The sequence below is a fragment of the Pelophylax lessonae genome (assembly GCF_965119305.1).
Source record: "Pelophylax lessonae genome assembly, chromosome: 7".
In the NCBI taxonomy this organism is placed as follows: Eukaryota; Metazoa; Chordata; class Amphibia; order Anura; family Ranidae; genus Pelophylax; species Pelophylax lessonae.
The window spans coordinates 276,817,254-276,829,267 of record NC_138774.1 but is presented as its reverse complement, the minus strand read 5'-3'; the positions used below and the strand labels follow the sequence as shown (position 1 = coordinate 276,829,267).

Below are 12,014 nucleotides of genomic sequence, written 5' to 3'. Positions count from 1 at the left end.
AAATTTGCCCTCCTGAGAATCCATTGCCCCTGTAATGCCGTACAATAAAGGGTTATCTGCCCCTTTAAGCAAGCGCGGCAAGCGCAGCCCACCGCACCACACTCAAGCACAATGAGACCCCCACAGGGAATATGCAAACTGAACACAGGCAATGGATAGCAAGAACAGAAGGATAAAACCTGAGGAGACCCTCGCCGCTGCTGCTGCTGCCTCGTTTGGTGTTCCTGGAAAGAGGAAGTGATGCTGCCAGGGCGCTCTATGAAAGCCTATGGAGGCTACAAGAAAATGGCCGCCATGCATGTAAAACATGCGGCCGGAGCGAGTGTAGGCAAAATGGCGCCGTAACCGCCGCTCCACAGTGCAGTAATGCACACATGACATCCCTGTATAAGAATACATGTCAGATCGCCGCAGCGATCGCTGTATATGCCCAAACATGCCAAAAAAACATGCCCCACAGCACACAGCTTCACACACTGACCAGTCTGACACACACAGTGTCATACAGCTCCCCCCCCCCCTTGCAGCCCACAGCATGCAGCCGAGAGATAGGGAGACAAGCAGCGTGAATAGAGGCAGGTTACACAGTCCCAGATTGACACCCCCCCAGACAGACAGGTCCCCACATAAATACACTTACCTCACATGGCGTGGGGGACCCGCACAGGCGAACAAGCCGCTGCACATGAGGCAGGGAGAGTCGCATTCAAGACGCACAAAATGGGGGTTAAGAAACCGCACAGCGTCCAGTGAGGTAGCCACCTCACCAATCATCCCTGCACCGAACAGGGATGGGTCGTTCACTGTGCCAGGAGCGTTACCTGGCTGAACGCTCGATGGCAGGCTGGGAAGCCACTGACCCACGACCTGCGACCAGGGGGATCAGCCCGAGACCCAGCCCGCATGATCCTCTTCATCAGAAGAACTAACTAACGCTGACAAAAAGAACAGCTAAGTAAAGGTAGAGAGAAAACTCAAACAAAATTTCAAAAAGAAGAAAGAGTCTGGGGCAGAAAGCCCCAGCACAGGAAAAGCCAGCCACTCCTGACAAGCTAGACATTAAAAACTGAGATATGGTTGCAGGAAGTAGGAGGGTATTGACTGAGGGGACCACCCCTTGAGGGTGGGATATGTTAAAAGCTTTAATGTTAACATATTCTGTTGCCTAGCTACTCCTTCGGAGCAAAGTCTAATACCCCATATGTGACGAATATGAAGAGGCGGCGACTGTCGGAGGACGTAAGAGAAAAAACATTTTAACCAGGTTTATCCTCCCCCGTACCCCCAGTGGGAGACGCGCCCACGTCTGGGTTTTAGACTCGAGTAAGGCAAAAAGGGGTTGGAGGTTATCGGGTAGGTAGTTTTTAGGGAAATTAGTGACCTGTATCCCCAGATACTTGATGCGCTCCACCATCTGCAGGGGGAAGCGCTGGACCACAGGGCGGGGAGGAATATCGTCTATCGATAGGATCTGAGATTTATCCCAGTTAATCGTCCGGCCGAAATGCTCAATGAGGGTTAGGGCTACATGGAGGGATTCACCTGGATCAGCCAAGTAAAGTAGAGTGTCATCCACATACATACCAATTTTTTCCTCTGAGGCGCCAGCCCTTAGGCCCCGGATGTCGGGGTGCGTCCTAATAGCAATCGCCAGGGGCTCGGCAACGAGGACATAAAGTAAAGGGGATAGAGGGCAGCCCTGGCGGGTCCCCCTAGTAAGAGGGAACACCGCCGAGGTGCACCCGTTGGCTAGTACCCTGGCTACCGGGGCCTGGTAAAGAACGCGAACCCACTTAATAAAGTTAGGCCCGAAACCATAGCCCTCTAGGCAGCGCCAAAGAAAGTTCCACTCGACAGACTTGAATGCCTTAGCTGTATCCAAGGACACCACGACTCTAGAGCCAGAATTGCTGTGTTGCGCCTGCAAGTTCATGAAAAGGCATCGCAGATTGAACGAGGAGTTTCTACCAGGCATAAAACCTGACTGATCCGGGTTAATCAGAGAGAGCATAACTTTTTTGAGTCTGAGTGAGAGTACTTTGGCCAGGATTTTAACATCCACCTGTAAAAGGGATATGGGACGGTAGGAGGCCGGAAGGTGGGGGTCCTTGCTGGGTTTGGGTATAAGTACTATAAGGGCCTCCCACATGGAAGGGGGCAAGGAAGAGGTATCAAAAGCTGTTTCAAACATGGTCAGAAGATGCGGCACCAGGACTTCAGAATATGTAGAGTAGAATTCGATGGGTAAACCAACCAATCCGGGGGACTTAGATCTGGGAAACTTAGCAATTGAATCAACTATTTCCTCTTGCGTCAAAGGGGCAAATGCTGCACTTTCAATGGCCTCAGAGAAGAGAGGGCTGCATCTAAACAAGTATAATGTATGTAGGAGGATTTGTTTCATCTCTATCACCTGAGGCCAGAAACTTAACTGGGTATATGGTAGGGTTTACAACCACTTTAGATTGGCATTAAAGCAACAAAATGCATTTTTTTTTTTTACAAAATAAAGCAATTCAAAGTTCGTTACAGCGATTGTAAACCCTTACATATACACAACATTAAATTGCTTTATTTTGCCAAAAAAAAAAAAAAAAAAAGATGCATTTTGTGGCTTTAAATTGCCACTTGTTTAGTTCAGAGTGATACAGTGATGTCTGTGGGTACAAATTCCATTGAGCAGGGTTGTGTAGCAAATCAGATAAAACATAATAGATGCAAAACATTAAATACTTTAGAATATATGCATTAAATTGCTGTCACATAGGCGCATCAAAAAAATATGTCATTGTAAAAATGTATGGAAACATGGGAAAAGGCATATCCTAATTTCTAGGTCAGAGGTATTGAATTAAAATTCATGGAGGTCCGATTAGTAACATTTTCTTCCAGCAGAGGTTCAGATTGCCTTTTTGTGTGAGGACTTGGATTCTTTACATCACAGCCCAGGTGTGCAGGCACGACAGCCCATTTATTTGAATGGGCTGCTGCGTCTGCATTTTCTGCTGGGAAAAAAGCCCCGGCACCTTTTTAAAAATGCAGTCACATGGAAACTGCATGGTGGCGTTTGCACCATGTAATTTCCATGTGCGGGAAACCACACCTTGTATTTCATTGCGTTTAAGAGTCAATGGTACCCCCTGCACGTTTTCTGTGCAGCTGCTTATCCCCCTTCACATCACCACCCACAGCACTGTCCCCCTTCACATCACCACCCCCCACACACACACACAATCACCTCCCAGCAGCCAATCACCTCCAACGTGAAAAGTTAAATCAGGCAGCTGCCTCTCTCCATTCAATTCCGGTCCAGCCCCCAGTCCAGAACGGTCCCGCCTCCAGCCATCCACCCTGCTCTGCTAATAACAGCGGCAGAGGCAGGGAAGAAAAGCAGCAGCCAAATGGCGTGATCACGGCGGTCCTGATAGTGCAACAGCTCGGGGCGGATGTGGGCCGCCATACAGTGATGCCAGTTCTAGGTTATCCTTATTGTATCTATTAACCATTCACCCCTTTTTTATGGATAGTGTAGGACCCACTGATAATGGGGTACTTTGACGCAGTGGTGGGCTTGAGCACGATATGGCCATATGGTGGGACTAAACCCCCATTTTTATTTATGGATTGTCTCCATATTTAATAGTCATTTCTTTTGCATGGTTGCGCTATTCTTTTTTAATATACATGTTGCTTGGTCCATAGCTGCACCGGCTTTAGATATACATGTTCAGGGTTTGCTCCCCCAATTTTTTGCTTGTTTATTATCTATTAACCATGCTGCTATAAGTGGAGTTCTGGCCTATTTTGCAACTTTAGTGATTCCTGGAGTGCTCACTATGCTGATCAACAATTGGGCATTTTCAATTTTTTTCGGAGGTCCCTTACCTTATTTTCAGGGCATTTTTTATTGTACTACCTCCTTCTCCCCCCTCTGTGGCCGCGGCCACCGACATCCCTTCTGCCTTTGCATTGCATCCTGGGAGTTGTTTGTCATCACTCCCAGGAGGCTGGAATCAGGAAGAACTCCCAGAACACTCCCCTGGAATCAGGAAGAACTCCCAGAACGCTCCCCTGGAATCAGGAAGAACTCCCAGAACACTCCCTGGAATCAGGAAGAACTCCCAGAACACTCCCCTGGAATCAGGAAGAACTCCCAGAACACTCCCCCGGAATCAGGAAGAACTCCCAGAACACTCCCCCGGAATCAGGAAGAACTCCCAGAACACTCCCTGGAATCAGGGAGAACTCCCAGAACACTCCCTGGAATCAGGAAGAACTCCCAGAACACTCCCTGGAATCAGGAAGAACTCCCAGAACACTCCCCCGGAATCAGGAAGAACTCCCAGAACACTCCCCTGGAATCAGGGAGAACTCCCAGAACACTCCCTGGAATCAGGAAGAACTCCCAGAACGCTCCCCCGGAATCAGGAAGAACTCCCAGAACACTCCCTGGAATCAGGGAGAACTCCCAGAACACTCCCTGGAATCAGGAAGAACTCCCAGAACGCTCCCCCGGAATCAGGAAGAACTCCCAGAAGGCTGGATTCAGGAATAACTCCCAGAACACTCCCCTGGAATCAGGAAGAACTCCCAGAACACTTCCTGGAATCAGGAAGAACTCCCAGAACACTTCCTGGAATCAGGAAGAACTCCCAGAACACTCCCCCGGAATCAGGAAGAACTCCCAGAACACTCCCCTGGAATCAGGAAGACTAGCTCATTATGAAATACTTACCTTAAAACGAAGACCTCGCAGTGCCTCCCACTCAGCAACAGGATGGCCGACATGTCCGGCCGTCCTGCTTCCTTGTTCCATCTGATTGGCCGGAGGCGCGATTACATCACTCCCGTGCATGCACGCGGGAGCCGCCGTTCACGCCATAGGACTCTGAAGGAACGTCATCGGCCGCATGCACTGTAATTATCTCCTAAACGGTGCATGTTTAGGAGATAATTATAGAACCTATAGGTAAGCCTTAATATAGGATTAACTATTAGCAAAAGACTTTAAAGTGGGTTTACAACCACTTCAAGACAGTGCTGGAAAATAATGGTGGCCACACAAAATATTGACACTTTGGGCCCAATTTGGACATTTCCACTTAGGGGTGTACTCACTTTTGTTGCCAGCGGTTTAGACATTAATGGCTGTGTGTTGAGTTATTTTGAGGGGACAGCAAATTTACACTGCTATACAAGCGAAAATGTGAGGGGTGTACATTGTTATCCTTAAAATAGGTACACTTACCTCAAGGCTGAAGGGGTTTTGATCAATTTCTTTAGGACATATGTGGAAGTACAAGCTGTAAAGGCCCTCCAAAGAGTTTGCAGTCACATTAAATGCAAACTAGAAAGTAAATTGAAAAAAAACAATAAGGTTCAGGTACAGAATAGTCAATTTAAAAAAATGTTTACTTACTCACTATAAATGAACTATGAGCAGACATAAATACACCATATTAAACACAGCTAGTATACACACCTCAATTTGTCTTTAACCACTTACCGACTGCCGCAAATACATATACTGCGGCAGTCAGCCCCTCCTGGGCAAAGTGACATACCGGTACGTCACACGCCCGCAAATCAATAGGGGGCGAGCGAGCGCCGCCGGAGGCGCGCTCCCACCCCTGCTCGTTCACCGGGATCCCCGCGCGAGTGACCGACGGCTCCGATGTCCACCGGTCACTCGCGATCTCCCGCTGGAGAGGGAGAAAGGCAGGCGGCTGATGTAAATAAAGCCGCCTGTCATTCTCCCTGGTGTAACAGCAGAGATCATACGGTCCTGCTATGTAGGATTGTAAGTCTCTGTGGTTACATCACAAGCCACGCCCCTTGAGTTAGAATCACGCCCCTAGGGACACACTTAACCCCTTGATCACTAATAGAGTTAATCTCTTCCCTGCCAGTGTCATTTTTACAGTAACAGTGCATATGTAAAGACTCAAGGTTTTTTTTACGCATGAAGGTAGAAAACTTGTATGCAGCAGTCCCGCTAACACTTACCCAAGCCTGATCTTCCTCCAGCGATGTGCACAAGAACCTCAGCTCTCCAGGGACTCATCCTCCTCATTGGCTGAGGCGGTAGCTCCCGCTGCTGTCAATCACAGCCAGTGAGCCAATGAGGATAGAGGGGGTGGGGCACACAGAGCCACGGCTTGGGAACTAACCTGTCTGAGTGCCCCTACTGCAAGCTGATTGCTCTGGGGGCACTCGGCAGGAGGGAGGGCACAACAAAAACGATTCCCCTAACTAGTACTACATGTGCTTTAACAGCTTTCGGACCGTCCGCCACAGAAATACTGCGGTACAGCGGCCCCTCCAGCCCAAATACGTCAGTCGCGCGCCAGCAGCTAGGGGGCGAGCGCGCACAGCCGGCAGCGAGCTCCTGCCCCCACTCGGCAGCGGGGACTCTGATGCACGGACCAGGCGGCTCCGATTGCCGTCTGACACCTGCGATCGTTACCTGCTGAGAGAGAAGAACACACAGTTGTTGTAAACACAGCCGACCGTTCTTCTCTCTGGAATGATCACAGAGTGCTCTGTGATCCTTCTATATAGAAACACATGTCTCTATGATCATTTCAAAAGCCCAACCCCCATACAGTTAGAATCACTCCCCTAGGTACACATTTAACCCTTTGATCGCCCCTGGGTTAGTCCCTTCCCTGCCAATGGCATTATTACAGTAACAGTGCATATTTTTAGCACTGATTACTGTAGTAATATCACTGATCCCCTTAAAAGTGTCAAAAATATCAGTTAGGGGTCTGATCTGTCCGTCGCAATACCGCTAAAAATTCGCAGATCGCCGCCATTACAAAAAAAAAAAAAAAAAAAAGACGACCTAAATCTTTCCCGTAGTTAGTAGACACGATAACTTTTGTGCAAACCAAACAAAAATACACTTATTGCGATTTTTTTCACCAAACATTTGTAGCAGAAAACAAATCAGCCTACAATGTTGAAAAATTTTGATTTTTACATTTTTTTTTTGGGAATGTTATATAGCAGAATGTGAAAAATATTTTTTTTTTGAGAATTGTCGCTCTATTTTTGTTGATAGCGCAAAAAATAAAAATCTCACAAGTGATCAAATACCACCAAAAGAAAGCTCTGTTTGTGAGGGAAAAAAACTACATCAATTTTATTTAGGAACAGCATCGCACAACCGCGCAATTGTCCGTTACAGTAAAGCAGTGCCGAATCGCAAACAATGGCCTGGTCATTAACCACTTAAGCCCCGGAAGATTTTACCCCCTTCCTGACCAGGGCCTATTTTGCGATTCGGCACTGCGTGACTTTAACGGACAATTGCGCGGTCGTGCTACACTGTACCTAAACGAATTTGACGTCCTTTTTTTCCCCACAAACAGAGCTTTCTTTTGGTGGTATTCGATCACCTGTGCGATTTTTTGATCATGAGCTATAAACAAAAAAACGAGCGACAATTTTGCAAAAGTAGCAATATTCTTCACATTTTTTTTATATGAAATTCCCCCCCAAAAAAATGTAAAAATCAACATTTTTTAACATTTTCGGCCAATTTGTTTTATGCTACCTATGTTTGGTAAAAAAAAAAAAAAAACGCAAAAAGCGTATTTTGATTGGTTTGCGCAAAAGTTATCGCGTTTACTAACAAAGGGAAATATTTTTGTCATTTTTGTTAATGGTGGCGATCTGCGATTTTTTTTGCGGTACTGCGACATTGCAGCGGACAGATTGGACCCTTGACTGACATTTTTTACACTTTTGGGGTTACCAGTGATATTTCTACAGTAATCAGTGCTATACATATGCACTGTTACTGTAAAAGGACACTGGCAGTGAAGGGGTTAACTTTTTTGAGAGGGAGGGGTTATGTGTGTCCCTAGGGGCGTGATTCTAACTGATTGGCTGTGGCTTGAGGTGTAGGAACAGTGATCAACGGTCCTACATAGTAGAACCGTATGATCACTGTTTCTACACAGGAGAGAATGACAGGCGGCTTGTTTACATCAGCCGCCTGCCTTTCTCCCTCTGCACCGACGATCGCCGTGTGACCGGCGGACATCGGGTCCGCCGGTCACATGCGCGGGGGGGGGGGGATCCGTGACCACGCGGGAGCGTGCCTCCGGGGACGCGCACTCGCTCCCTAGACCCTCACAGGCTAGCGACGTAGTACTACGTCGCTCTGCCTGTGAGGGGCTGACCGCCGCAGTAAATAGTCGGGATCGGATCGCCCGTGTGAAAAAGGGATTCCTCAAGAGGACACAAAGCAATGAAGATTTCAGGTGAGTGGCCCTGAGCAGACGGATTGCGCCACAGGCTGCTCATTTGTTCCTAATTGCATTTACCACATCGGATGTCCGTTTACATGACAACAGCCACTGCAGCTGTCAGCCTGTCATTGATTTGTACAGGCTGCCTGGTTATGGATGATCACACACACGTGTGATTCTTGCCGGAGATTTTTGCGAATTCTTGGCTGTGTATGGTCTTGACTGGCTGTGTGAATGATGCCTAAATTCAAATCAACACCACTTCTAGCCATGATCAGCCAGTAATCTCTAAAATACTATAAGTCTGGTGCATGTTCGGACCGCAGGAATACAGGGAACCGCAAGATCTAAACACTGCCCAGCCTGCAGAAAGGAAGTTGGATATCAATAGAAGATGAAAATTTACCTGGAAGGATGCAACCCCTTTATCAACTTTAATCTGATAACACTGCAACAGAGAAAAAGAAAAGGTTAGCAATGGCTGATGTGATCAAGTTGCATAAAATTACAATAACAGAAGTAAATTAATAAATGTTTTTAAGTATTTTTAGGACATTTTTGGCTGCCTGGGTGGCATGGGAATGCATGCATCCTCCACAAAAAATCATCAAATAATATTTGGTGAACTCAAGTTTTTGCAAGGTGCATTTATCATTGAAATGATGGCCGTCTGGCGGCTCAAAACACACAGGCTTGGTGGTGGCCCTAGATCACAAGTGTCAAACACAAGGCCCACGGGCCGAATGCGGCCCCCCAGGCCATTTCATGTGGCCCTAGTACCTCTCCTGCAGCTGCGGCACCCCCCTATTTCATGTGGCCCTCGTACCTCTCCTGCAGCTGCGGCACCCCCCTTGTCTCTGCCCCCACCTTGGCTCTGTGGTCGGCAGAAGAGAGGACACAACTCCTTTGCCAGATCCTGCAGCTGCAGAAAGGCTCATCTTTGCCCCCCCTTTACCAACAGACCACAGCAGAGAGGAGGGCAGAACTCCTCCTACAGATCCTGCACCTCTCTGTGCAGCCGCAACACCACCTTGCCTCTGCCTCCCCTGGTCTCAGCATTCAGCAGACTCTGGAAGCGGACTCCAGCCCTCCTCTGGGTCTCCTCCAGACCCTGCACTTCTTTCAGATCCACCCGCATCTTCTTCCTGGCAGCAGCACAGGGAAAGGGGGTGCATTGTGATGTAAGAAAGGATGGGTGACTCTTGACTTCTGATAGTGGGACGGCTCTTGACATCTCATGTAAGGGTATAAGGGGGCATGGGGTGCTCTGGACATCCAATCTTACAGATATAACTGGCCCTTTGAGGGCAACCATAATGCTGATGCGGCCCGCAATGAAATGGAGTTGGACACCCCTGCCCTAGATACTTCCAGAAACAAAAAGTGAAAAAGGGTGGCTGTATTAATTTTATACAACTGCCAGCTATATGCCAGAGCAAGCACCTCCGGGTCTACATGTCTCCAATTACCTCACAAAATCCTGGGCTTTCTATTATGCAAAATTGTGAGAAAGTCAGCTTCAGTTAAAGTGGAACTTTAAAGCAAGCCATACATTGCTTGATTTCCCCCATCAGCACATTAAGTGTTGGATGAAGGAATCCCTCCCTAGGAGCTATTGTATTCTGACGGCAGGAGGTTTTCCCGCCCCCAGAATACAATGATCATTGCTGGCTGCTATAGGTGGCAGCGTGGATCGAAAAAAAAAAAAAAACCCTGGTTGTACTGAAGTTAATTGAGTGTTCGAATTCAGTACAACCAGCCTGCCCGTACATGGATCGAAAGTCACTCTGTCTATGGCTGGCTCTTAAAACCACTTGCCGACTGTCGTCAGTATATTTACTGTGGCAGTCAGCCGCTCCTGGGCAAACCGACGTAGGGCTACGTCGCTCGCCCAGGAGCCTGTAGGGGGCGAGAGCGCACCGCCGGAGGCACACTCCCGCCCCCGCTCGTTCACGGGCATCCCTGCGCGTGTGACCGGCGGCTCACATGCCCGCCAGCCACTCGCGATCTCCCGCTCAGGAGAGGGAGAAAGGCAGGCGGCTGATGTAAACACATCCGTCTGTCATTCTCCCTGATGTAAGTGCAGAGACTATACGATCCTGCTATGTAGGATCGTATGTGTCTGTGGTTACATCACTAGCCACATCCCCCCACAGTTAGAAACACGCCCCTAGGGATACATTTACCCCTTGATCACCAATAAAGTGAACCCCTTCCCTGCCAGTGTCATTATTACAGTAACAGTGCATATTTTTAGCACTGATTACTGTAGTAATGTCACTGGTACCCCCAAAAGTGTCAAAAATGTCAGTCAAGGGTCCGATCTGTCCACCGCAATGTCGCAGTCCCGCAAAAAAAAAAAAAAAAAAAAAAAAAAAAAAAATCGCAGATCGCCGCCATTACTTGTTAAAAAAAAAACAAACAAACAATAAAAATGACATAAATCTTTCCCGTAGTTAGTAAACGCAATAACTTTTGCGCAAACCAATCAAAATACGCTCATTGTGATTTTTTTTTACCAAAAATATGTAGCAGAAAACAAATTGACCTAAAATGTTAGAAAATTTAGATTTTTACATTTTTTTTTTTTGGGGAATTTCATATTTTAAAATGTGAAAAATATTGTTATTTTTGCAAAACTGTCGCTCTTTTTTTATTTATAGCGCAAAAAAAAAAAAAAAAAATCGCACAGGTGATCAAATACCAACAAAAGAAAGCTCTGTTTATGGGGATAAAAAGGACGTCAAATTCCTTTAGGTACAGCGTTGCACGACCGCGCAATTGTCCGTTAAAGTCATGCAGTGCCGAATCGCAAAATAGGGCCTGGTCATTGAGCAGCCAAATCCTCCGGGGCTTAATTGGTTAAAGTGATTGTAAAGTCTAGTTTTTAAAAAAAAAAAAAAAAAATGTTCTGTATGTATGACCACTAAATCATAGGTGGTCCAAATAGGCAATCCACCGATCATCCACCCATAAGGCATTGGTACATGAAGGATCAGCCGTCAACCAGCTCATATGTCATGCTGCGGCTTTCCTGGCGGAGTTCGCTCCAAAATCTCGGATGGATAGCCTTTGAACTGTCCCGGGTCGCACTTACCTGTAAGAAGAAATACTTACCTTGAAAAGTTCTTCTCCAGTGCTGCCATCTCAGGTGTGGGCAGCTGAAGCCGCAGCGTCCCTCTTCGTGTCCTCTTCCGTCACGTCGGAGTCCCACAATGCACTGCACCGGCCCCGCTCGTCACTTCCGGTGACTTCTAGGCATGTCCAGAAGCTGTTTAGCAGGGAATGCTGCGCTTGCACCGGAGGTGACGAGCGGGGCCGGTGCAGGCGCATTGATTCCTGGGAGCGATGACGTTCAGCTCCCAGGAGTCATCGCAAACTGGAAGAGACGGCGCGGGCCGCACCCGCAGAGGGAGGAAGTGGAAGGAAGGCGAGTATATTTTCTTCTATATCAAGGTAAGTGACCAAAAAAAATTGGGAGCATCCATTTCTTTTTCAGGTGGCCCTCAGCAAGCGGATGGCCCAAAATTGATTTTTTCGATTTTGAGGCCGGAACTCCGCTTTAACTTTGACTAGCGCTGCACTATTTGTTTGCCATTTTGTTTTTGGAAGTCTGTATCTTTATTCCAAGTGCTAGCTACTTACCTCATAGCGCAGTGTTTTACTCTGTTAAACATTTATACTGTACTTACCTCCTCTATACAGGTGGTTTTGCACAGAGCAGCCCGGATCCTCCTTTTCTCGGGTCCCTCG

General features: G+C 47.5%; 1 protein-coding gene across 1 annotated transcript in view; it reads right to left on the bottom strand.

Moving 5' to 3' along the window:
- The window catches only part of GPR107 (G protein-coupled receptor 107), a 168,366-nt gene that overhangs the window by 107,683 nt on the left and 48,669 nt on the right, over window positions 1-12,014 (bottom strand). Inside the window, exons 7-8 of the mRNA XM_082264241.1 lie at window positions 8,668-8,709; window positions 5,249-5,347 (exon numbers count right to left, since the gene is read on the bottom strand). Of these exons, the coding sequence (XP_082120367.1) occupies window positions 5,249-5,347; window positions 8,668-8,709 (141 nt within the window). The remainder of the gene's footprint in view (window positions 1-5,248; window positions 5,348-8,667; window positions 8,710-12,014) is intronic.